At 43.1% G+C, this 25,743-nt stretch overlaps 1 protein-coding gene across 1 annotated transcript in view; it reads right to left on the bottom strand.

The window, feature by feature from the left end:
* ARHGAP31 (Rho GTPase activating protein 31) overlaps positions 1 to 1,906 on the bottom strand; it is a 121,974-nt gene extending 120,068 nt beyond the window's left edge. Inside the window, exon 1 of the mRNA XM_004002941.5 lies at positions 1,364 to 1,906. Within this exon, the coding sequence (XP_004002990.2) occupies positions 1,364 to 1,463 (100 nt within the window). The 5' untranslated portion in view covers positions 1,464 to 1,906. The remainder of the gene's footprint in view (positions 1 to 1,363) is intronic.
* Between the last annotated feature and the right edge of the window lie 23,837 nt (positions 1,907 to 25,743).

Here is a 25,743-nt window from a genome sequence, read left to right as displayed (position 1 = left end):
TCAAGGATGTTATTTCAAATCTACCTCTCTAGATTGCTGGATGGGATTAAATGAATTGACTCCGTTGTGTCCCAGTTTTAAAAGAGGCAGTTTTGAAACCTGTGGTCCCTCAAGCTGTAAAATACTAAGCCATTCATTTGTTCAAAAGACACGGCAGCCTCTGAACTCAAGAATACCACAGGAATATCACACCACTGCAAATTACTAGGTGGTGCTGAGGCTTAAAAAAAAAAAAAGAAATAGAAACAAAAGCACTGCTCTGTTTTTGAGATGCACATTTGATATGAGCTAATCAAATAGTTTTTGAGATTACTTTCCTGGAGGCAGAATTATTCTGCCCAGCTAGCCCTTCAGTTTCCCCCCTTTGTTGTATCTATCTATGTATAAACACAAGGCCCATATAGTGGATTTTTTTCTTCTCTCACTTAAGTTTCTGAAGACAAGGCCTTTTTGTCATGGATAAATGCAGGGCCAGTCAACCTTACAAAAGGAGTCATTTAATGCTCAATTTCCCCAACTTTCCTATGATTAAAAACTTCTAACCTCAAATGCCATTACTCTGTTCTAGATTGTTTTCTTTCACCCTCCCCCCAACAAATATTTAAATTGTCTCTACTCTGGAGGATTCCTTTTTCTCCAATCTGACCTTAAAAACAGAGAGGCTCTCCTATTCTCTTACATGCCCTAAACTATTTTAAAATCAAGGCCCTCTGACCTTTTCACAACACTCTTCTTGTCTGACACACCAAATGCTCCTCTGAGAGCCCAGAGGAGGTAAAGGGTCTGAAGGGTTGGGAAGGGGGAGGGAGGGATGTACTATATATTTGGCATCAGTTCAGAAATTCAGAAAATGTTTGTGCAACCACTCCCCCAGCCAGGATCCACCGCACCCCCTGCCTTCCAGCACATTAATAAAAAAAGATGTGAGCGGACGAAATTGGAGAGCCCTGGAGGGACACCTAAGGCGGTCATAATTATGTGCCCAGAGAAACCCACCGAACAGCATCCCTCAGGTCCAGCCCTCATCCTTCCCCTCCGACACCCAAGTTTTGGGAGCAGGACCTCTCACGCCCTCACCCGCACCCCCCAGAGTAGCCGGTCAGACGTGCGGCAGCACCGCCCATTAACGGCTCGTGGGACACAAACGGAAGGGGTGACATAACCTCTGCACGTCGGGGTGGCAGCGTTATGCACCTTAAGAATCATATATGTTTTTTGTTTAAAAAAAGTACCACGAGTGCACAGGCCTGGAATACATTAACTTGTGAAATGAATGCAACACGCCCTGCGAGAGTCTCCCTCTCTCGCTCCGAAACAAAAAGAAGCGGTGGGGGGTGGGGGGAAGGGGGAGAAGGCACTTTACCATCCTGTCCTGAGCTCTCCAGATACTCCGTCAGGTCACAGCCGAAGGCGCTGGCGGCTCCCTTTCGTTTCAGCTTCTGCTTGGCACCCTTGTTCTTCATGAGTTAGTCCCAAAGAGGTTGCCCCTCCGTCTCGCCCTCCCCTCTCTGCTTGGCACCGCGCCTACGATGGTCTCCGGGGGGAGGTTAGATCAGTGGCTGCGGCGCGGCGCTGGGGGGCCGCATGGGCGTGGGGAAGAGCCTGGGCCCCGGGGCAGCGCGCATGGAGCCCGCGGGGCGCGGAGCCCGGCGCGGGCGCGGAGCCTGAACTCCACGGCGCGCTCCTCCAGGGCCGCGGTGCCGCAGGCCGTGCGGAGCTGGCAGCGGCGGCGGGCCGGCGCGCTGGGAGTGCCACTTCCTCACTTGGAGTCCCCGGGACTTTCACGGCCTCCCGCGGTGTCTTCTTCGGGTGTTTTCCTCTCCTTCGGAGGGAGGGCGAGCTCTCCGGAGTCCGCCTTCCCGAAGCCCGGGGAGTGGCCGAGAGCGCAGGGCGGCCGGCGGCGGCGAGGGGCGCGGAGACCGCCCGGGGGGGCTGCCGTGGGTCCTCCGCCCGGCGCGCGCTGTCCAGTCTTCAGACGGCTTGGGTAGGACGAAAACCCAGCATCCTGTCTCTCTCGCCCGCCCTCACGCCTTCCTTTTTTCCTGTCTTACAAATCCTAGGATCATCCAGCTCAGGAAATGCTGGAAGGAAGTTAGCTAGGGAGGGGGGCGGAGGGTGGAAATTTTTGGCAGCTCCGCTCTGGTGTGTGTTTGGAGCCGGAGGAAGTAGGTGGGTGGGTTGAGGAGGACCGGGTGGGGGAGAGAACGCGCTCTTAGGAGAGCTGCTCGGCGGCTCTGGAGATAACTGGGCGGCTCGGAGGAAATCGCCGCGCTCCTAGGAGCACCCGCAGCCCGAACCGCCCGCTTCCTGCCCCACCGACGGCTCTTTGAAGACGCCAGAGGAGGCGCGCTGGCTTTCTGGTTGGATGGGGCTAGGTGGGACTGAAAAAAAAAGTCCTGCCTTGTTTTTATCTTCATTGTCATCATCTCTTTGACACTTTCTATTTCGGTGCCTGTCTCCTCCTACATAAACACTTAAAGAGTAATGACAGAAACAAAGACAGGGATTCCAGCGGAGAAACCTGACGGAAAGCGGTTTTCCGCCTGCCACTCCCAGCCTCCTCTGCCGGCGCCCAGGTACCCCCAACCCAGCTAAGTCCCTCCCAAGCGGAGGGAGGCATGGAGGCAGGCTGTCGCTTTGCAACCACTGCTGAGGAAATCAGATTTCTGGTTAGAGATTCAGGCATACCACACACACACACACACACACACACACACACACACACACACACAGGCGTTATTGCAAAGGTTGCTAAATGGAAGTGATTTTGGGGGGCAGTCTCGGATTTAAGGTGACTCAGATATTCTAACCTAATATGGAGAAAGCAGTCTCCCAGGATATTTCATAATTTGTCTCACGGTTTCAGGAGGGCATGTGTTTTCTTCTCTATTTAATTTGAAATTATTTGACCTCTGTGTACTCAGCACACAGTAAGCACTTAAATTCTTATTATTTAACCATCCTGAGGATTAGATTAGATTTCCTGTGTAAATTCAAATCCATATATAGACTTGAAGGGTAGGGACATTCATACAGCTCAGAAGGCTGGAAAAAGTTTAGGTATAGTATTTTAGTTACTGGATCCCGTTACAGTCTCTTATCTTCCTGTGTATCACCAAGACAGTTTATGAACTTTGACCCCTGACCTTCTCTCTTTGTCAGAGCTTACAATTGATAGATAGCCTGCCTGCCAAATCTGGCCCACAGATGTGTTTGGTTTAGCACATGCCATGTTTTAAAGTTTTAAAAAGTTAATCGCCAACATTAAAGAGTTAATATTTTTCACATATGAGATCTGGATTTCTGGCTTCCCCTGCAGAAATTGAAGATCTGGTAACATCAAAAGTGCATTCCCACATAGCAAGAACTGCTGATGCCAAGCTCTATCAACCCCCTGGACCACCACCTTGTTTAGAGACATCAGTTGTCCAGTTTGAAAGCCCACCACTTTGCACCTGCCTGGCCTCTGGAGCCACTGGAGTTTGCGCCCCAAGCTCTGTGTGTGATCTTTCCTTCCATTTTCCAGTGACACCAGCACTGCACCAGTCATCTTGATGAGACATCTTCAAGTAACCACTGACTCATTGCTCTCTTTCTGCCTCCACCTCCAGTCTAATCCCGGCCCAGACTGATGAGTGCTTCAAAATGCCTGTCCTCTGGGCTTCTTCCTTCCAGGCCCATTCAGTGAGGACCGTTCACTCCTAAATTGTTAGAATAACTCCTAGTGGGGTTTGCTGAGTGTGGTCTCTTTCCACTTCATCCTGTGCACTAAAGGCCTGTTGAATCTTCCTGAACTGTTGGTATTGTCCTTTGCCTGCTTTGCTCAAAATTTTTTAATGACTCCCTGTTTCCTTTTTCTAGGACAGCAGTTTCTAAGCTTCTTGGAAGCTACTTGGAGAATATTTGGTAGGGTATTTAATATAATGACTTGTTCCTTTATTTATAGAGAAGCATCTCCACATAAGACTATAATTATTACTATTAATATTTATTTAGGAGTTTGCTGTATCAAAGACCTCTATATCTGACCTACAGTGCATTTTATCATCTTGGCAGCAAAGGAGAGATGCTGAAGGGTTGTTCTTTTCCTGGGTCCAGCCCCTAAACACAAGTTTGGAATAAATCGTCAAGTCCTGTGAATTATCTTTCTATAGGTTTTAAAATATTCTGTTTAACTTTTTATGTTGAAATAATTTCAGCTTATAAAAAATTCTACAAGAAAATAGTCAAAGAATTCCTATATACCTTCATTCAGCTTTCCCAAATATTAGTGTCATACAACCAGAGTCTAAAATTAGGAAATTTATATTGATACAGTAATATTGACTAATCAGTGGACCTTAATCAATATCAATTAATTTTTAATTGCATAATATTTTTTATTAAATATGATCTTTCTGACAGTAAAGTTCACCAGTTAAATAAACAGTAATTTACAAATAATTCTAAAAAACTTCTCATGATATGTACCAGATCCCATTAAGCACCATCAAACCCAGCAGGTGTAGGTAGTCACAAAACAAGTTTTCCTAGATGAACCATAAAGCTAATGACTGACTCAGCCCAAAGATTCTTCTGTGCTTTACTGAGGACTCACCAGAGGGACTCCACAAGCACAGAATTTTCCTTCTGGAACAGCCTGAGACCTTTCCACCCCTGCTTCATGATAAGCTGGGTTTGCGGATTGTTTAGGATTCAGGGTCAAGGTAATACTGAGCACTGGACAAGGCATCCATTATGTCTGGACCAACAGAACAAAACCTATTTGAAATGTGTACACGGTGAGTCTCTGTCTCTGTTTGCTAGCTCTTAACTGTCTAGGCCTCATGGTGGGAAGAACTCACAATTTATCAAGTTGGATAATGAAGCTACATGGTGACAGGCTGACCCAGAGAGTTAGAAAGTCATCCTCTCCCCATTTGCTCTCTCCCCAGTGGTGAGTAAGCCCTGTGATAGGTGCTGAATTTACGTCTAGCCCTTGTCCTGGACATTCTCTCTGTTTCTTTCTCTTCCCGTTGTTCTTTTCCCCCTTCCTTACTCTAAGATATGTAGCTTTCTCTGGGTCTGTGGAAGGAAGTCAGATTTGGGTTCCAGTGGGTTTTTCCACTGGACTAAGGATTTCCCAGAAAGCAAGTTACAAGGAGACAGTGTAGGACTGTTAACAGGAGGACTAATTTAGCTATTTGGTGATAATACAAATTATGCTCTTAGCAGATTATCATGATGTAAAAAGCACTTTGCTCACATATAACTCCCAAGGAAGAGTTCTGTCCTTCTCTATGATTTATCTTGGGCTTCCCAGGTGGCACAATGGTAAAGAATCCACCTGCCAACGCAGGAGATGCAAGAGACGTGGGTTTGATCCCTGGGTTACAGTCCACGGGGTTGCAAAGAGTTGGACACATCTGAGTGGCTGAGCACTTGTGATTTATCTTATCTGCAGTTGGGTAAGATTGATGCTTATCAAACTGTGCCATCAGCTTCTTTGACTCACCAAGTGAGGAAGCAATCTTCTATGCTGTATATAAATAGATGAAGAAGACTGAGAGTATTAGAAGATTTTAAAAAATTGAAGTCTAGTTGATTTACAGTGTTGTCTTAATTTCAGCTGTACAGCAGACTAATTCAGTTATACATACACACATTCTTTTTCAAGATTCTTTTCCATTATGGTATATCACAGGATCTTGAATATAGTTCCCTGTGTTGCACAGTAGGACCTTGTAGTTTTTCATTATTTATATACTAGTTTGCATCTGCTAATCCCAAACTCCCACTCCATCCCTCCCCCACCCCACCCAGTACTGGAAGATTTTAATGTCACCTGTGATTTAGCCTTTCTTTTACCCAGGTGGCCCATGAAACTAGAGTTGTGTGCTCAGTTACTCAGTTGTGTCCAACTCCTTGCAAGCCCATGGACTGTAGCCCACCAGGCTCCTCTGTCCGTAGGATTTTCCAGGCAAGAATACTGGAGTGGGTTGGCATTTCCTTCTCCAGGGGGAAGAAAAAAACTAAAAGTTAGAAATCAGCAATTTTAGAGCTCTCCCTCCTATCCTCATGCTCGACCAATTAAATAGTCATATAATTCCTTGTTCATGGGCTGTGGTTAATATGCTCTGAATTCTTTGTTCTAGGGTATAAGTGTTAGCTCATCCTTCTTCTAGGTACATTTTCTCTCCCACTTTCTTCTCCCCCTTTCCAGGTTAAGGATGCTAGCATTGGGACTTCCCTGGCAGTCCACTGGCAGTCCTTGCTTCCAGTTCAAGGAGCACAGGTCCCACCCCGGGTCATGGAACTAAGGTCTTGCATGCCATGCAGCACAGCCACAAATAAATAATGAAAAATAAAGATGCTAGTGTTGTCATGACTGTTGGGTGTGTGAGCTAAATTGTGCCCCCTCCATGTTCATATGTTGAAGTCCCAATCCCTAGTCCCTCAGAATCTGACTGTATTTGGAGATAGGGCCTTTAAAGATTTTCAGTTCAGTTCAGTCGCTCAGTCGTGTCCGACTCTTTGCGACCCCATGAATCGCAGCATGCCATCACCAACTCCCGGAGTTCACTCAAACCCATGTCCATCGAGTCGGTGACGCCATCCAACCATCCCATCCTCTGTCGTCCCCTTCTCCTTCTGCCCTCAGTCTTTCTCAGCATCAGGGTCTTTTCCAATGAGTCAACTCTTCACATGAGGTGGCCAAAATGTTGGAGTTTCAGCTTCAACATCAATCCTTCCAATGAACACCCAGGACTAATCTCCTTTAGGATCAACTGGTTGGATCTCCTCGCAGTCCAAGGGATTCTCAAGAGTCTTCTCCAACACCACAGTTCAAAAGCATTGATTCTTCGGTGCTCAGCTTTCTTCACAATCCAACTCTCACATCCATACATGACCACTGGAAAAACCATAGCCTTGACTAGACAGACCTTTGTTGGCAAAGTAATGTCTCTGCTTTTGAATATTCCTATCTAGGTTGATCATAACTTTTCTTGCAAGGAGTAAGCGTCTTTTAATTTCATGGCTGCAATCACCATCCGCAGTGATTTTGGAGTCTACAAAAATAAAGTCTGACACTGTTTCCACTGTTTGCCCATCTATTTGCCATGAAGTGGTGGGACCAGATGCCATGATCTTCATTTTCTGAATGTTGAGCTTTAAGCCAACTTTTTCACTCTCCTCTTTCACTTTCATCAAGAGGCTCTTTAGTTCCTCTTCACTTTCTGCCATAAGGGTGGTGTCATTTGCCTCTCTGAGGTTATTGATATTTCTCCCAGCAATCTTGATTCCAGCTTGTGCTTCTTCCAGCCCCGAGTTTCTCATGATGTACTCTGCATATAAGTTAAACAAGCAGGGTGACAATATACAGCCTTGACATACTCCTTTTCCTATTTGGAAACAATCTGTTGTTCCATGTCCAGTTCTAACTGTTGCTTCCTAACCCGCATACAGGTTTCTCAAGAGGCAGGTCAGGTGGTCTGGTACGCCCATCTCTTTCAGAATTTTCCACACTTTATTAAGTCAAAGGCTTTGGCATAGTCAATAAAGCAGAAGTAGATGTTTTTCTGGAACTCTCTTACTTTTTCGATGATCCAGTGGATGTTGGCAATTTGATCTCTGGTTCCTCTGCCTTTTCTAAAACCAGCTTGAACATCTGGAGGTTCACGGTTCATGTATCGCTGAAGCCTGGCTTGGAGAATCTGATCACGTGGACCACAGCCTTTAAAGATGTGGTTAAGTTAAAATAGGACTTCACTGGTGGCTCAGACGGTAAAGTGTCTGCCTACAGTGTAGGAGACCTGGGTTTGATCCCTGGATCGGAAAGATCCCCCTGGAGAAGGGAATGGCAACCCACTCCAGTACTCTTGCCTGAGAAATCCCATGGATGGATGGAGAAGCCTGGTAGGCTACAGTCCATGGGGTCGCAAAGAGTCGGACATGACTGAACAACTGAGTGACTTCACTTTCACTTAAGTTAAAATGAGGCTATTTGATTTGGCCATGATCCAATATGAGTGGCTTCCTTGTGAGAAGAGATTAGGACACTGAGACCAGGAATGTGTACCGCAAGAAAAGACCAGGTGAGGAAAAGGTGAGAAGGTGGTCTTCTGTAAGGCAGGGAGAAAGGCCTCAGGAGGAATCAAACCTGCCGACACCTTGATCTTGGACTTCCATCCTCCATAACTGTGAGAAATCAAATTTCCATTATTTAAGCCACCTTCTGTATGGTATTTTGATATGACAGCCCTAGCAGACTGATATATAATATTCAGTGAGTTTCTTCCACGAGAGAGGTCTGAGCCCAACCACCCCTGAGCATCCGAAGCTAATAGAGGATGAGGATGGCCAGAGCAAAAGGGCTTCTAGAAAGTTTTGTATCCCAAACTCTGTTATTGCACCGCCCTGTGCTATGGGGATGTTTTCCCAGATGTAGTTTATAATGCAAGTTGTTGCTTCTAATTGTCCAAGTGAGATTGGATAAACGTCTTTGGTGGGGTTGAGGGAGATCCACATTACTAATCTCTGAGGGGGCTTCCCTGGTGGCTTAGCAGTAAAGAATCTACTTGCAATGCAGGAGACACGGGTTCGATCCCTGTGTTGGGAAGATCCCCTGGAGAAGAAAATGGCAACCCACTCCCCTATTCTTGCCTGGGAAATCCCATGGGCAGAGGAGCCTGGTGGGCTACAGTCCATGGGGTCACAAAAGAGTCAGACATGACTTAGCCACTAAACAACAACAATAATCAAACAGGACAGAGTGGAGGAGAGAAGGAACAGGAATAAGTCTTCCCAGCCTAGAAGCAGGAGTAACCTTTAGCATGCAAGCGGTGCATCCTGAAACATGGCAGCTGACCTCCCATAGTTCTGCCACCTCTGCAACCATAAAAGCCAGTTTTGCTTCTAAATGGGCTTCTAAGAACAAGCAGATGAAGTGATATGAATGAAGGAAGAAGGCTTTAAATGGTCCTCCTCCCAGCTTAAACGTTCAAAGACAGACATAGTTACTATTATAAATGATATTCTCTCTCCTTCTCTTTGTCTCTCAAGTATTGTGTATTTTAGTTCCCTTTCAGTTCCTAGAGTTGCTGAACTGTATTGCTCAGGGCAAAAAAATAAATATATAAATGAAAAAGCACTGGGGAGCACAGCTTTACAGTCAGCTCCCCAGCTGAGAGTATGATTCAGTTGCTTCTCCATCAACTAGGCATTTTGGAGTAGAAAGGGCAGAAGGCAGGGACCCTGGCCTCCAGGATCTAATGCCTGATGATCTGAGGAGGAGCCGATGTAATAAGTAAAGAAATAAAATGCACAATAAATGTATTGTGCCTGAATCATCCCCAAATCATCCCCTACCCCTGCTCCCTGGTCTGTGGGAAAATAATCTTCCACGAAATGGGTCCCTGATGCCGAAAAGGTTGGAGTGCTACCAGAGGTGAGGGGATAATGAGAAAGAAATAGCCTTTACCCTTACCAGCCCCCAATCTGATAAACTTGGAATCTTCTTGGACTCTACCTTCTCCTGCAGCTAGTCTTTTTAATAAAAGTCTGAGGTTCTGAATTAGCAGGTAGGGGCACTGATCAATGCAATTTTATTTTATTTTTTTAAAGTAAGACTTTCTCTTTTATAACCCTTCTGTCTCCTCCAGCTCCATCCAGAGCAGCCCAGGATGGGAGGAGAAACCATGTCACAACAGGCACAAACCCGGATCAGCTCCCTTCCCTTCCCTCCCATCTCAGTCCCAACCACCCTCCTCCCCCCCCCTCGCCCCCACCAGCCTCACTCAAGATCTCACGCAGGAATGACTTGAGGGTTTTTTCCAAAGTCCTGATCCCAAGTTGCACCACCCCCCACCCCGAACTGATGTATAGGCTCCACCGGCAGAGCTTCAGTTATAAAAAAGGAAGTCTTACTTAAAAAAAAAAAAAAAATTCATCAATCAGTGCCCCTACATGCTAATTCAGGACCTCAGACTTTTATCTAAAAGACTAGCTGCAGGAGAAGGTAGAGTCCAAGAAGACTCCAAGTTTATCAGATTGGGGGCTGAAAGATTAAACGTAATTGCCAAGGGCCATGTCGGAGCTTTCAGGAGGAAAGGCCCTTTGATGGTGTAAAATGTGGGACTGGGTAGAAGTTAAAACTAGAGATTAGATCAGATATTTGCACACAGTATTTGAAATTATTTGAGAAATAAATTTTCCTCCTCCTCCAATACTTTAGTTACATTCTAATTTCTTTGCAATGAATGTCGTTCAAAAGCAAGAGGTTTGGAGATCTTTTGTGTCCTGCGAAGTGTTTTAAAAACCATATTTGACCCATAATGCAGTGTGGGACTAAATGAATCTTCAGTGTTTCAGAAAGATGAACAAACCAGGCAGCACAAGACCCTCTTGTCCCGCTCCACATGGGCACTGGACACTGCCAAACAGCAGCGGGAAACTTCCTTCCTAGAGTCACAAGCAGAGAAAGACTTCACAAGGCCAGAGGGAGGGCCAAGTGCCCTGGGCTGAATCACCATTATACTGACTTTGAACTTTCTGCAGGGTCTGGCGTTCATTTCTCTCTCTTTTTTAAAGTTATTTTATGTTGGAGCATAGTTGATTTACAATTTTGTGTTAGTTGCAGGTGTACAGCAAAGTGATTCAGTTATATATATATCTATTCTTTTTCAAATTCTTTTCCCATTTAGGTTATTACAGAATATTGAGTAGAGGTCCCCATACTATAGAGTAGGTCCTTGTTGATTATTTCATATAGAGTAGTGGCCTTCGTTTCTGAGTCTGAATTTGACTGCATTTGGATGGAGGTGTCTGTTCAATGTCCCAGAGGGACAGATGTCTGGGTGGGGAGGCGTTGCTGGAAGCAGCAGCCCCTGGAGGCCTGGCTGGATTTGCCCTGAGAACCTAGCAGTAGGTTCTGGGATCCCTCAGAGCAACTGGATTTAGGGTCGCTTTTCTCACTCTCTGCTCTGTTCCTTGGGAGTTCCTCAACAGACTGAACAGAGACTTTGGGAAGGAAAAACTAGACTCCTCATGTAATGCGGGTGCCCTCAGGAGAGGCGATGACTTGGCTGTCTGGCGGATTCCATTTGTCTTGGTGTCTTCTTTGCTTTTGCCACCTCTCATTCTGCCTCTGCTTCCTGCTTTGCTCTGTTCCGCACCCCTTTGGGAACACTGCCTTCTTTTCTTTCAGTGAAAGGAGCAGAGACGTGGTTCCAGCTCCATCGGTCTCCCCCAGGGTCTCTGACTACAGAAACCAGTGATTTTCTTAGGTGGGTGGGGACCTGTCTCCGCCCCGTGCATTGTGTTCCAGAGTTTCCTGTGCATTGCCTGTAAGCCTTTACCAATCTGCCAGGAGCCTTTTAACACAAAAGGGAGGAGATGGGGGAAGGGAGTACTGAGGAAAAACATCCCTATAAATAGCCCTGTTGAACAAAATTGTTTTCCCCATACACAGTTGTTGTCAGGGCCCCGACGCCCCATGATCTCCCTCCGCACTCTCCTCCCTGTCCATTCCAGCCTTCCTCAACACGCCCGGTGCTCCTACTCAGTCACCTCTGGACGAAAATATTCCAGAGGCACAAGAGAGAAGCTTCGGGTCCCCCACAGGCCCCTTACCATCTCTGTGTGCCTGGGCTGTGGGCTGGGGCTGACCTGGACTGGACAAATTGCTTCACCTCTCTAAGCCTCAGTTCCTCCACTGTTAAATCCAACAACCTTGTAGGGTTGTTGTGAGGATTAAATAAGATAAGGAAATAGCCTAGAACTTGGCCTTTGTCTAGGCCGGTGCACAATACACAAAGGAGAGTGATTTTTTAAAAATTGAGGTATAGTTGATTTACAATGTTGTGTTATTTCAGGTGTACATATATATTTACGTGGGTGCATATGTGCTAAGTCTCCCTTAGCAGGGTTGACCTCCCTTAAGATTCATTGGTTTGATCTCTTTGCTGTCCAAGGGACTTGCACAAGTCTTCTCCAACACCGCAGTTCAAAAGCATCAGTCCTTTGGTGCTCAGCCTTCTTTATGGTGCAACTCTAACATCCATACATGACTACAGGAAAAACCATAGCTTTGACTAAATGGACCTTAGTCAGCAGAATAATGTCTTTGCTTTTGAATATGCTGTCTAGGTTGGCCATAGCTTTTCTTCCAAGGAGTAAGCATCTTTTAATTTCATGGCTGCAATCACCATTTGCAGTGATTTTGGAGCCCAAGACAATAAGGTCTATCACTGTTTCCATTGTTTCCCCATCTATTTGCCATGAAGTGATGGGACCGGATGCCATGATCTTCATTTTTTGAATGCTGGGTTAAGCCAGCTTTTTCACTCTCCTCTTTCACTTTCATCAAGAGGCTCTTTAGTTCCTCTTCACTTTCTGCCATAAGGGTGGTGTCATCTGGGTATCTGAGCTTATTTATATTTCTCCCAGCAATCTTAATTCCAGCTTGTGCTTCATCCAGCTGGGCATTTCCCATCATGTACTCTGCATATAAGTTAAATAAGTAGGGTGACAATATACAGCCTTGATGTACTCCTTTCCCAATTTGGAACCACTCTGTTGTTCCGTATCCAATTCTAACTATTACTTCTTCATATGCATACATGTTTCTCAAGACACAGGTAAGGTGGTCTGGTATTCCCATCTGCTGAAGAATTTTCCACAGTTTGTTGTGATCCACACAGTCAAAGAATTTAGTATAATCAACGAAGCAGAAGTGGATGGTTTTCTGGAATTCTCTTGCTTTTCGATGATCCAGCGGATGTTGGCAATTTGATCTCTGGTTCCTCTGCCTTTTCTAAATCTAGATTGAACATCTGGAAGTTCTTTGTTCATGTACTGTTGAAGCGTAGCTTGGAGAATTTTGAGCATTACTTTGCTAGTGTGTGAAATGAGTGCAGTTGTGAGGTAGTTTGAACAATCTTTGGCATTGCCTTTCTTTGGGACTGGAATGAAAACTGACCTTTTCCAGTCTAGTCCTTTTCCACTGCTGAGTTCCAAATTTCCTGTCTCCTTGTCCCATATAAAACACAATTATCCTGAGAAACCTGTATGAGGATCAATAAGCCTGTCAGAACCTGGTGTGGAACCACTGATTGGCTCAGGATTAAGAAAGGAGTACAACAGGGCAGTCTGCTGTCACCCTGTTTGTTAACCTATATGCTGAGCACATCATGAGAAATGCCAGGCTGGATGGGTTACAAGCTGGAATCAAGATAGGTAAGAGAAACATCAATAACCCAGATATCCGGATGATACCACTCTAATGGCAGAAAGCAAAGAGGAACTAAAGAACCTCTTGATGAGGGTGAAGGAGAGTGAAAGAGCTGGCTTAAAACTAAATATTAAAAAAACTAAGATCATGGCATCCGGCCCCATTACTTCACGGCAAATGGAAGGGGAAAAGGTGGAAGTAGTGATAGATTTCCTCTTCTTGGGCTCTAAAATCACTGCGGATGGTGACTGCAGCCATGAAATCAGAAGACGTTTGTTTCTTGGTGGGAAAGCTATCACAAACCTAGACAGTATATTGAAAAGCAGAGACATTACTCTGCCAGCAAAGGTCGTATACTTAAGACTATGGTCTTCCCAGTTGTCACATACGGTTGTGAGAGCTGGACTGTAAAGAAGGTAGACCACCAAAGCATTGATGCCCTTGAACTGTGGTGCTAGAGAAGACTCCTGCAAGTCCCTTGGACAGCAAGGAGATCAAACCAGTCAATCTTAAGGGAGATCAACGCTGAATATTCACTGGAAGGACTGATGCTGAAGCTGAAGCTCCAGTATTTTGGTCATCTGATGCGAACTGCCGACTAATTGGAAAAATCCCTGGTGCTAGGAAAGATTGAGGGCAGAAGGAGAAGAGGGTGCAGAAGATCAGATGGCTGGATGGCATCACCGATGCAATGGACATGAACTTGGGCAAACTTCGGGAGATGGTGAGGGACAGGGAGGCCTGGCATGCTGCAGTCCATGGGGTTGCAGAGTCGGACATGACTGAGCAACTGAACAACAAGTTTATTTATTTTCATATATTCAGTTAATATCTTACACATTGGTTTGAGTTCCCACATGGTTTGAGATGATTTACTTTACATTTAAATGTTTAGAACCTGGAAACATTTTTAGAAAAGGTAAGATAGCCTCTCGTTAAATAGCTTTCTAATACTGAAGATATATTGCCCTTAGAGGGGAATTGGGGAGCAGTTTTGATTGTGGCTCATACTTTTATATTTCCAATGTCCCCAGAGCTGTTTTTCCTCCTATCTTGAAAGCAAATATGCAGAAATTAGTTTGAGGACAGGAATTATCATAGGTTACAGATACAAGTTACCTCAACATATAATTGTATCCCTTCAATTGTAAACATTTTTAAGCTGGACAATATATTCCTATTGTTTTTCATTATACCTTTTGGAAATATTTCCAAGGTTGTGGAGGTTGGTGGTGGTGGGGAAATGGTACCAGTTTGTAATAAGAATTACGTTTGAAAAATATTGTATATATTTCAGGGAACATTCTGCTTTTCTCAATCCTCATACACAATTATTTAATTCTCCATGCTGATCCTAAAGGAACCTAGTCAAATGCACACAAATCTCATTTAATCGTGTACTATTTTTCAAAGTAAGATTGTGTGTGTATCTGTTTATTTATCTCCCAGTAAGTTAATTTCATGGCAAGTCCTTTCAGATTTTGTGGGACCTGATTATTTAAAGCAGTTGCAGTTTTCTGGTCTTAATTCTGTGTATTTCAAACTTTAAAAATTGAATATCTATTTTGTGGCGTCTTAAAACCTTTCAGATTATGATGCACATACCTGGATTTAGTCTTAAAATATCTTCCCTAAATCCCTACATTTCCCAGACAGTCTTGATTTCAAGCATTCTGCCCCTTTGTCAAACACCATGTCAAAGGATGTGTACTGATCTTTGCTTTAGAAGCTATGGCCAGTGTTATAGGTTGAATTGTGTCCCCTAAAATTCGTATGTTGAAGTTCTAACTCCAGTATCTCAGAATGTGAACCTCCTTTGGAAGTAGAGTGGTTGTGATGCAATGAATTAAGGTGTGATCAAACTGGAGTAGAATGGGTCCTTCATCCAAAATGAAAGTTATCCTTAGACAAGGGGAAAATCTGAACACAGACATGCACACAGAGCTAATGCCATGTGAAGATAAAGGCGGAGATTGGAGTGATGCTTCTACAAGGAACACCAAGTGCTGGCCGGAAACGACCAGGAACTCTGGGAGAGGCATGGAACAAATTCTTCCTCACAGCCCTTAGAAGAAACCAACCAGGCCAACACCTTGATTTTGACTTTTAGCCTCCAGGACTGTGAGATAATACATTTCTGGTGTTTAAGCCACACAATTTGTAGTACTTTGTTACAGCTGCCTTAGGAAACTAAAATAGCCAATATAGAAAAGAGACAGAGCTAGGCAGTCCTGCATTGGAAACTGTTACTGTAATGATCAGAATGGGAAGAGTCTAAGTGAACTCAGAAGTCCTTCGTGAAAATATCTGTGTATTTAGCTGGCACCATCTTCATGACCCAGATAATCACAATGGTGTGATCACTCATCTAGAGCCAGACATCCTGGAATGTGAAGTCAAGTCGGCCTTAGAAAGCATCACTACGAACAAAGCTAGTAGAGGTGATGGAATTCCAGTTGAGCTATTTCAAATCCTGAAAGATGATGCTGTGAAAGTGCTGCATTCAATATGCCAGCAAATTTGGGAAACTCAGCAGAGGCCACAGGACTGGAAAAGGTCAGTTTTCATTCCAATCCCAAAGAAGGCAATGCCAAAGAATGCTCAAACTACTGCACAATTGCACTCATCTCACATGCTAGTAAAGTAATGCTCAAAATTCTCCAAGCCAGGCTTCAGCAATACATGAACCGTGAACTTCCTGATGTTCAAGCTGGTTGTAGAAAAGGCAGAGGAACCAGAGATCAAATTGCCAACATCCGCTGGATCATCAAAAAAGCAAGAGAGTTCCAGAAAACCATCTATTTCTGCTTTATTGACTATGCCAAAGCCTTTGACTGTGTGGATCACAATAAACTGTGGAAAATTCTGAAAGAGCTGGGCATACCAGACCACCTGACCTGCCTCTTGAGAAACCTGTATGCGGGTTAGGAAGCAACAGTTAGAACTGGACATGGAACAACAGATTGTTTCTAAATAGGAAAAGGAGTATGTCAAGGCTGTATATTGTCACCCTGCTTATTTAACTTCTATGCAGAGTACATCATGAGAAACGCTGGGCTGGAGGAAGCACAAGCTGGAATCAAGATTGCCGGGAGAAATATCAATAACCTCAGATATGCAGATGACACCACTCTTATGGCAGAAAGCAAAGAGGAACTAAAGAGCCTCTTGATGAAAGTGAAAGAGGAGAGTGAAAAAGTTGGCTTAAAGCTCAACATTCAGAAAACGAAGATCATGGCATCCGGTTCCATCACTTCATGGGAAATAGATGGGGAAACAGTGGAAACAGTGTCAGACTTTATTTTTGGGGGTTCCAAAATCACTGCGGATGGTGATTGCAGCCATGAAATTAAAAGATGCTTACTCCTTGGAAGGAAAGTTATGACCAACCTAGATTGCATATTGAAAAGCAGAGACATTACTTTGCCAACAAAGGTCTGTCTTGTCAAGGCTATGGTTTTTCCAGTGGTCATGTATGGATGTGAGAGTTGGACTGTGAAGAAAGCTGAGTGCCGAAGAATTGATGCTTTTGAACTGTGGGGTTGGAGAAGACTCTTGAGAATCCCTTGGACTGCAAGGAGATCCAACCAGTTGATCCTAAAGGAGATCAGTCCTGGGTGTTCATTGGAAGGACTGATGTTGAAGTTGAAACTCCAATACTGTGGCCACCTGATGCAAAGGGCTGACTCATTGGAAAAGACCCTGATGCTGGGAGGGATTGAGGGCAGGAGGAGAAGGGGACGACAGAGGATGAGATGGCTGGATGGCATCACCAACTCGATGAACATGAGTTTGGGTGAACTCCAGGAGTTGGTGATGGACAGGAAGGCCTGGCGTGCTGCGATTCATGGGGTTGCAGAGTCAGACATGACTGAGTGACTGAACTGAACTGAAATGAACGTTGTGTGTGTTTAGTCACTAAGTCATGTCCGACTCTTTTGCGACCCCATGGACTTTAACCCACCAGGCTCCTCTGCCCATGGAATTCTCCAGGCAAAGATACTGGAGTGGGTTGCCATTTCCTTCTCCAGGGGATCTTCCTGACCCAGGGATCAAACTCACATCTCCTGCATTGCAGGCAGATTCTTTATCTCTTAGTCCATACTTTTATACAATGAATGGTCACTTCAACTGAGGAGTTCCAATGGAGATTAAGAAGAATAGTTACAAAAATAGACAAGATAACACCCGGTTGTAGAGGATGGGTGGGATATGGGAGATGGGGAGGGGGGCTCCTTTTTGCATACTTTAATGTTGTGAAGCATGTTGATGGGGTACCAGAGAAACGCAGCTCTTTGAGGCCACTGTGACTGTGGGGTTACTGTGATGGTAACACAGTGGGCTGCTCTGGCCCCTCGCTTTTCCATCCCTTCCCACACCTCAACAAGGGATCCGGGATGGAATTACCTTCCTGAAGACTGGAAGAGTCTGCGAAGTCTATTTACACTCAACTTTTACTCATTATTCAGCCATTCAAATTTCCTTAGTGCTCTCTCCATGCCAGATACTGGGTTTGATGCTGAGGACACAAAGTTGAAAAGACTCCATGCACGCCTTCACTGGCCACTCACCTAGTGGGCAAGAGAGCCAGGCACACTGGCGACTGGAATACCATGAGATAGATGTCGCTCTGGAAGCCCTGAAGTCAGAGTGCCCCAACTATCTTAAAGGAGGTGACTCTGGTGGAGGCTTGAAGAGTGACTATTGCTCCTGCAGATAGTAGGGAAGAGGAATTTTCAGGATCACAGGATAGCATTTCCAGAGACACAGACTTGTGTGAGACCAGGACTTGTGCAGCAAGTGGAAAGCATCACATGGTCGGGTGTGGGAGAGAGCTGTGCTAGTCCGGAATTGATTCTGCAGTGGGAAGTCACTAAAGACCTCGGAGCAAGGCAGTATCAGCCAAGCCTGGCAGAGATGTGGGGGTCAAGACAGGGACAGAGGGGGCGGCAGACTAGTGGGAGGGACACCAAAGCATTCTTCCTTGCCTACTCATTCACCCTACAGTGAGGTGGAGATGCATCCTGGTTAATACCTAGTTTCTGCAGTTAAACCACATGGGGTCAGATTCTGGCCTCATCACTTGCTTTAGTCCCACAGTTAGTTCGTCCTGAACCTAAATGTGAAACCAGATGGTCTAGTAAGGGAATTAAATTTATCTGCATTAGTGGAACATCTTGAATGAAAAATAAGTCACAGTAGATTCTAGAAACTGAGGATCTTTAAGTTTAGCCTCTATCCCTGGGAATTGTTTGTAAGAACATCATCACAAAGTTAATTTGTATGATCCTTAAACCGTATATTGTATTGTGGCCTTAGAGGAATTTGGCTTGTATTATTAAAATGCCCAGAAGGGGCATCCTAGTAATGGTTAATGTCTGAGATGTAGGTTTGCCATCTAGTGGGCATTTGTGAATGTGTGTGCATGGCCACCTCATGCGAAGAGTTGACTCATTGGAAAAGACTCTGATGCTGGGAGGGATTGGGGGCAGGAGGAGAAGGGGACGACAGAGGATGAGATGGCTGGATGACATCATTGACTCGATGGACGTGAGTCTGAGTAAACTCCCGGAGTTGGTGATGGACAGGGAGGCCTGGCGTGCTGCGATTCACGGGGTCACAAAGAGTTGGACATGAGAGCAACTGAACTGAACTGAGCTGAACTGACGCATTAAAGATTGAAGGCAAAAGAAGGGGGAGGCAGAGGATGAGATGGTTAGATAAGCACTGCTGACTCAATGGACACGAATTTGCACAACTTCCAGGAGATAGTGAGGACAGAGGAGGCGGGCATGCTGTAGTCCATGGGGTGACAGAGTTGGACATGACTTATCGCCTGAACAACAACATACAGCACACACACACACAGCATCCATCAGGGGTTCTTAACCTTTCTCCCTTGCCCTCAGTACTTAAAGGTCAAATGGTATTTTGGACATATCACTATTTGTAAAATATCTTAGTTTATACCTATCAGGGATATGAGAATGTTTTATGATGTGTGTCCCTGCACAGAGGGGAGTAATAGCTTCACATGTAGGTTATTTCAAACTACCCATACTCATATAGATATATAAATATATGTGAATAACTGAATCACTCTGCTGTATACTTGAACCTAACACAACATTGTAACTCAATTTCAGTTAAAAGAAAACCCACTGTTTCTTAATGTATATACTTTATCCAAGGTCTGTTAACCTCAAGCTGTGAACAATAATAAACCTCATTCATTGAAACTATCCCTCCATTTCTTTTCCCCTTCATGTGCTCTGTTAGTGATACTATTTCCCATTTATCTTTTGGTTATCATTATAAATTTAAATGCCATCTTTAGCCTTTGAATTCTTGCTCCATCAATGTAGGCAGTAACTCTTGATTCTCTACTAGACAGTAAGAGAGAAATAACACCCTCACACTACTCTTCACCTCTCCCCATCTCCTCACTTCCATCCAGTCTCAATCTGTATCTCTCAGTTTTGATCTTTTCTATCTTTACATTTGCAACGTCAGGGCTTATAACATTTGCATTTTGTTCTGTAAATATAATTAATTTTTTTGTATTTCATTTGTTCATCAATGCTAAACATTGAAATCAATAAATTACTTTGTGACTTACAGTTTATACTTATGCAAATATAATTTGCCAAAGAACTTTGAGTGAAGATTAACATTCAATATCTCTAAATCTGAGCAATTCAAAAAAGAATGAAACAAGCATCAAGGCCAAGTGGATTCTTCTTTCTTACACCATATAACTTGTTCAAATCATATTATATTTCATGCTAGCTTTTTTTAAAACTTTCTTTTTTTGGTTTTTGGTTTTACTTAGCATTTGTAATTGTTCTTTTTCAAAATTATTTTTCAGAGTCCTAGGTCCTTTGAATTTTCGTATGATTTCTAGAATTAGCTTTTCGACGCTAAAGGAAAACAATCTGCTGGGATTTTGACTGGAAATGCATCAAATCTAACAGGTGAATTTTGGGAGAAAGAACATCTTGAAAATATTGAGTCTTCTGACCCATGAGCAAAGTATGTATCTTTACTCATTTAGGTCTCTTGAATTTCTCTCAGCAGTGTTTTGTTATTTCCAGTATAAGACCTTTCACATCTTTTGTCGCATTTCTTCCTATGAAATGTGAAAATATGAAAGCTTTTCATCTGTTTGATGATAATGTAAGTGGTATTTTAACATTTTAAGTTCCAGTTGTTCATTGCTAGTGTACAGAAATTCATTTCTGAATACCGATGTTATTATTCAGTTCAGTTCAGTCACTCAGTCTTGTCCGACTCTGCGACCCCATGGACTGCAGCGCGCCAAGTTTCCCTGTCCATCACCAATTCTCAGAGCTTGCTCAAACTCATGTCCATCGAGTTGGTGATGCCATCCAACTATCTCATCCTCTGTCATCCCCTTCTCCTCCTGCCTTCAATCTTTCCCAGCATCAGGGGCTTTAGCAAAGAGTCAGTTCTTTGCATTAGGTGGCTGAAGTATTGGAGTTTCAGCCTCAACGTCACTCCTTCCAATGAATATTCAGATTGATTTCCTTTAGGGTGGACTGGTTTAATCTCCTTGCAGTCCAAAGGACTCTCAAGAGTATTCTCCAACATCACACTTCAAAAGCATCAGTTCTTCTGCTTTCAGCTTTCTTTAGAGTCCAACTTTCACATCCACACATGACTACAGGAAAAACTATAGCTTTGACTAGATGGACCTTTGTCGGCAAAGTGACGTCTATGCTTTTTATTATGCTGTCTAGGTTGGTCATAGCTTTTCTTCCAAGGAGCAAGCGTCTTTTAATTCCATGGCTACAGTCACCATCTGCAGTGATTTTGGAGTCTAAGAAAATAAAGTCAGTCACTGTTTCCATTGTTTCCCCCATCTATTTGCCATGAAGTGATGGGAGTGGATGCCATGATCTTAGTTTACTGAATGCTGAGTTTTAAGCCAACTTTTCACTCTCCTCTTTCACTTTCATCAAGAGGCTCTTTAGTTCCTCTTCACTTTCTGCCATAAGGGTGGTGTCATCGACATATCTGAGATTATTGCAAACTCTCTAAACTCATTAGTTTTTGTAACAATTTGTGTGTTCCATTGGAATTTTTACAGAAACGATCACATTATCTACGAAAAGACTTTTTTTCCCCTTTCTTTCCAATCTGGATTCATTTTATTACTTTTTTATAAATATAAATTCCTCTGATTTTTCTTTTTACTAATATGATGAATTACAGTGATTTTTAACTTATATTGATCGAATGAATTATAGTGATTGATTTTTTTTTTCTCCCTGAGGTGAATCCCATTTGGTCATGATGTAGTATCCTTTCTACATATAGTTGAATTTGATCATTAAAATGTTTTGAGTTTTTGTATCTACATATAATATTGAATATAAGTGGTGGCAGAAGACAACCCTGTTTTGTTCCTAATCTTAGTGGGAAAACATTGTCTTTCATCATTGAACTTGTTGCTAGCTATAGATTTTTGTAAATGTCTTTTATCAGATTGAGGGTGTTCCTTCACATTCCTAGTTTGCTAAGAATATTTTTTAAATCAGTAATGGATATTGGATTTCAAGTGAGTTTTTGCATCTATTGAGGTGATTGTGTGTTTTTTCTCCTTTGGTTTGCTAACATAGTGAATTACTATTTTATTTGTTAACATAAAGCAATCTTGCATTCTTAGGATAAACTCACCCCTCTTTGTCATGTTGTATTATTCTTTTTATACGGTTGAATTCAATATGCTAAAATTTTGTTTAAATTTTTTTTGCTTTAATGTATATTTGAGACATATTCGTCTTATTGACTATGCCAAAGCCTTTGACTGTGTGGATCACAATAAACTGTGGAAAATTCTGAAAGAGATGGGCATACCAGACCACCTGACCTGCCTCTTGAGAAACCTGTATGCAGGCCAGGAAGCAACAGTTAGAACTGGACATGGAACAACAGATTGTTTCCAAATAGGAAAAGGAGTACATCCAGGCTGTATGTTGTCACCCTGCTTATTTAACTTCTATGCAGAGTACATCATGAGAAACGCTGGACTGGAAGAAACACAAGCTGGAATCAAGATTGCCGGGAGAAATATCAATAACCTCAGATATGCAGATGACACCACCCTTATGGCAGAAAGTGAAGAGGAGCTAAAAGCCTCTTGATGAAAGTGAAAGAGGAGAGTGAAAAAGTTGGCTTAAAGCTCAACATTCAGAAAATGAAGATCATGGCATCCAGTCCCATCACTTCATGGGAAATAGATGGGGAAACAGTGGAAACAGTGTCAGACTTTATTTTTTGGGGCTCCAAAATCACTGCAGATGGTGACTGCAGCCATGAAATTAAAAGACACTTACTCCTTGGAAGAAAAGTTATGACCAATCTAGATAGCATATTCAAAAGCAGAGACATTACTTTCCCAACAAAGGTCTGTCTAGTCAAGGCTATGGTTTTTCCTGTGGTCCTGTATGGATGTGAGAGTTGGACTGTGAAGAAAGCTGAGGGCCGAAGAAGTGATGCTTTTGAACTGTGGTGTTGGAGAAGACTCTTGAGAATCCCTTGGACTGCAAGGAGATCCAGCCAGTCCATTCTGAAGGAGATCAGCCCTGGGATTTCTTTGGAAGGACTGATGCTGAAGCTGAAACTCCAATACTTTGGCCACCTCATGCGAAGAGTTGACTCATTGGAAAAGACTCTGATGCTGGGAGGGATTGGGAGCAAGAGGAGAAGGGGACGACAGAGGATGAGATGGCTGGATGGCATCATGGATTCGATGGACGTGAGTCTGAGTGAACTCCAGGACTTGGTGATGCACAGGGAGGCCTGGCGTGCTGCAATTTATGGGGTCGCAAAGAGTCGGACACAACTGAGCGACTGAACTGAACTGAACTGAGTTATTCGTCTGTTATTTCATTTGTTGTAATATTTTTGTCTGGGTTTTGTACGAGGGTAATGTTGGCCTTATAGAATGATTTGGGAAGTATTCTCTCTTCAAGTTTTTGGAAAATCTTGTGTAGAATTAGCATGATTTCTTCCCAGTGTAAAATTGGTATTAGTGCAAATACTAATTTATGTAGAATTTACATATTATATCTTGAGATCTCTTCAAGAAAATTAAGAGATACCAAGGGAACATTTCATGCAAAGATGGGCTCAATAAAGGACAGAAATGGTATGGACCTAATAGAAGCAGAAAATATTAAGAAGAGGTGGCAAGAATACACAGAACTGTACAAAAAAGATCATCACGACCCAGATAACCACGATGATGTGATCACTCACCTAGAGCCAGACATCCTGGAATGTGAAGTCAAGTGGGCCTTAGAAAGCATCACTACAAACAAAGCTGGTGGAGGTGATGGGATTCCAGTTGAGCTGTTTCAAATCCTGAAAGATGATGCCATGAAAGTGCTGCACTCAGTTTGTCAGCAAATTTGGAAAACTCCGCAGTGGCTGCAGAAAGATTGAAGATGGGAGGGGAAGGGGATGACAGAGGATGAGATAGTTGGATGGCATCACCAACTTGATGGACACGAGTTTAAGTAAGCTCTGGGAGTTGGTGATGGACAGGGAGTCCTGGCATGCTTCAGTCCATGGGTCGCAAAGAGTTGGACATGACTGAGCGACTGAACTGAACTGACTGATGCATTATTTCTAATCTTGTGCAGAATTAGTGTTATGTCTTCTAACTAGTGAATCTGGCTCTTGGGTTTTCTATGTGGGAAGGCTTTTAAGTACTGTTTCAATATTCTTAGGGGCTTCCCTGGAGGCTCAGATATTAAAGAATTCACCTGCAATGCAGGGAGACCTGGGTTCAATCCCTGAGTCACAAAGACCCCATGGAGAAGGGAAAGGCTACCCACTCCACTGTTCTTTCCTGGAGAATTCCATGGACAGAGGAGCCTGACGAGTTACAGTCATTAGGGTAGCAAAGAGTTGGACACAACTAAGTGATAACACTTTCACTTTTTCACTTCCATTTCTTTAATAGATACAGTTATTTATGTCATCTATTTCTTCTGTGGCATTTGTCTATTTTACCGAAGTTGTGAAATTTATTGGCATAAAGTTATTTATAAAAAGTTACTTTTATCCTTTTAATACCTATAGTATACGTAGTGATGCCATGTCTCTAATTCCTTATATTGAGAATTTTTGTGTCTTTTTTCTTTTTTCTGACTAGTCCAGCTAGAGTTTAATCCTTTTTTTTTAAAAATCTCAAATAACCAGCCTTTGGTTAGATTCTCCATATTGTTTTCTTCTCTATTTCATTGATTTCTGCCTTGATCTTTATTATTTTTTCCCCTGCTCACTTTATACTTTATTTGCTCTTCCTTTTCTAGTTTTGTAAAGTAGAAGCTGAGGTTATTGATCTGAGACATTTCATCATTTCTAATATAGACATTTAGTGCTTAAGTTTTCACTTATAGATCCTATATGTTGTATTTTCATTTCCATTCAGTTTAAAATACTTTTCAATTTCTTTTTTGATTTCTTCTTTGATGTCCCCCTTATTTAGAAGAGTGTTGTTTCGTTTTCAAATACTTTGGGATTTTCCAAAGATCTTTTCATTATTGCTTTCTAGTTTAATTCCTCTTTGGTCAGAGAATATATTTTGTGTGACTTGAATCCTACTGAATTTTCTTGTCTGGTTTTAGGGCCCAGAATAGCACTTTGTGTGCTTGAGAAACATGTGTATGCTCCAGTTGTTGGGTAGAGTGTTCTATAAATGTCGACCAGGTCAAGTAGTTAATAGTGTTGTTCAAGTCATCTATATTCTTACTGATTTACTGCAGAACTGGTCTAGCAAATATTGACAGAAGAATGTTGAAATCTCTGGCTATTATTGTACAGTTCTATCATTTTCTACTTATGTATTTTGAAGCACTATATTAGGTTCATAAATGTTTAGGATTGTTATTTCCTCTTGATGAATTGACCCCTTTATCCTTTTTTTTTTTTTTTTCCTACCACATCACAGCACAGCATGTGGGATCTTAGTTTCCTGGCCAGGAATCAAATCTGTGCCCCCTGGATTGGAAGCATGGAGTCTTAACCACTGGACCATCAGGGAAGTCCCAACTCCTTTATCCTTATAACGATAAAATAACCTTCTTTTCCCTGTTACCATTCTTTGCTCTGAAATTTATTTTGTCTGATTCAGAAGTAGCTACTCTTGTTTTCTTTTGACTAGTGTTGACTTGGTATATCTCTTTCTATCTTTTAATTTTAACCTATTTGTTGGTTTATATTTAAAAATATGCATACATACTAAGCCACTTCAGTCATGTCCAACTCTTGGCAACTCTATGGACTGTGGCCTGCCAGGCTCCTCTGTCCATGGGATTCTCCCAGCAAGTACACTGGAGTGGGTTGCCATGCCCTTCTTCAGGGGATCTTCCTGACTGGGATCAAACCCAGGTCTCTTACCTCTCTTGCATTGGCAGGCAGGTTCTTTACCACTAGCACCATCTAGGAAGCCCATATTTAAATATAAACATATATAAAACTGCCTACAGTTTATATTTAAA

The sequence above is a fragment of the Ovis aries genome, chromosome 1 (genome assembly GCF_016772045.2).
Source record: "Ovis aries strain OAR_USU_Benz2616 breed Rambouillet chromosome 1, ARS-UI_Ramb_v3.0, whole genome shotgun sequence".
Lineage (NCBI taxonomy): Eukaryota > Metazoa > Chordata > Mammalia > Artiodactyla > Bovidae > Ovis > Ovis aries.
Note: the sequence above shows the minus strand (reverse complement) of the source record. Positions and strands in the feature narration are given on the sequence as shown.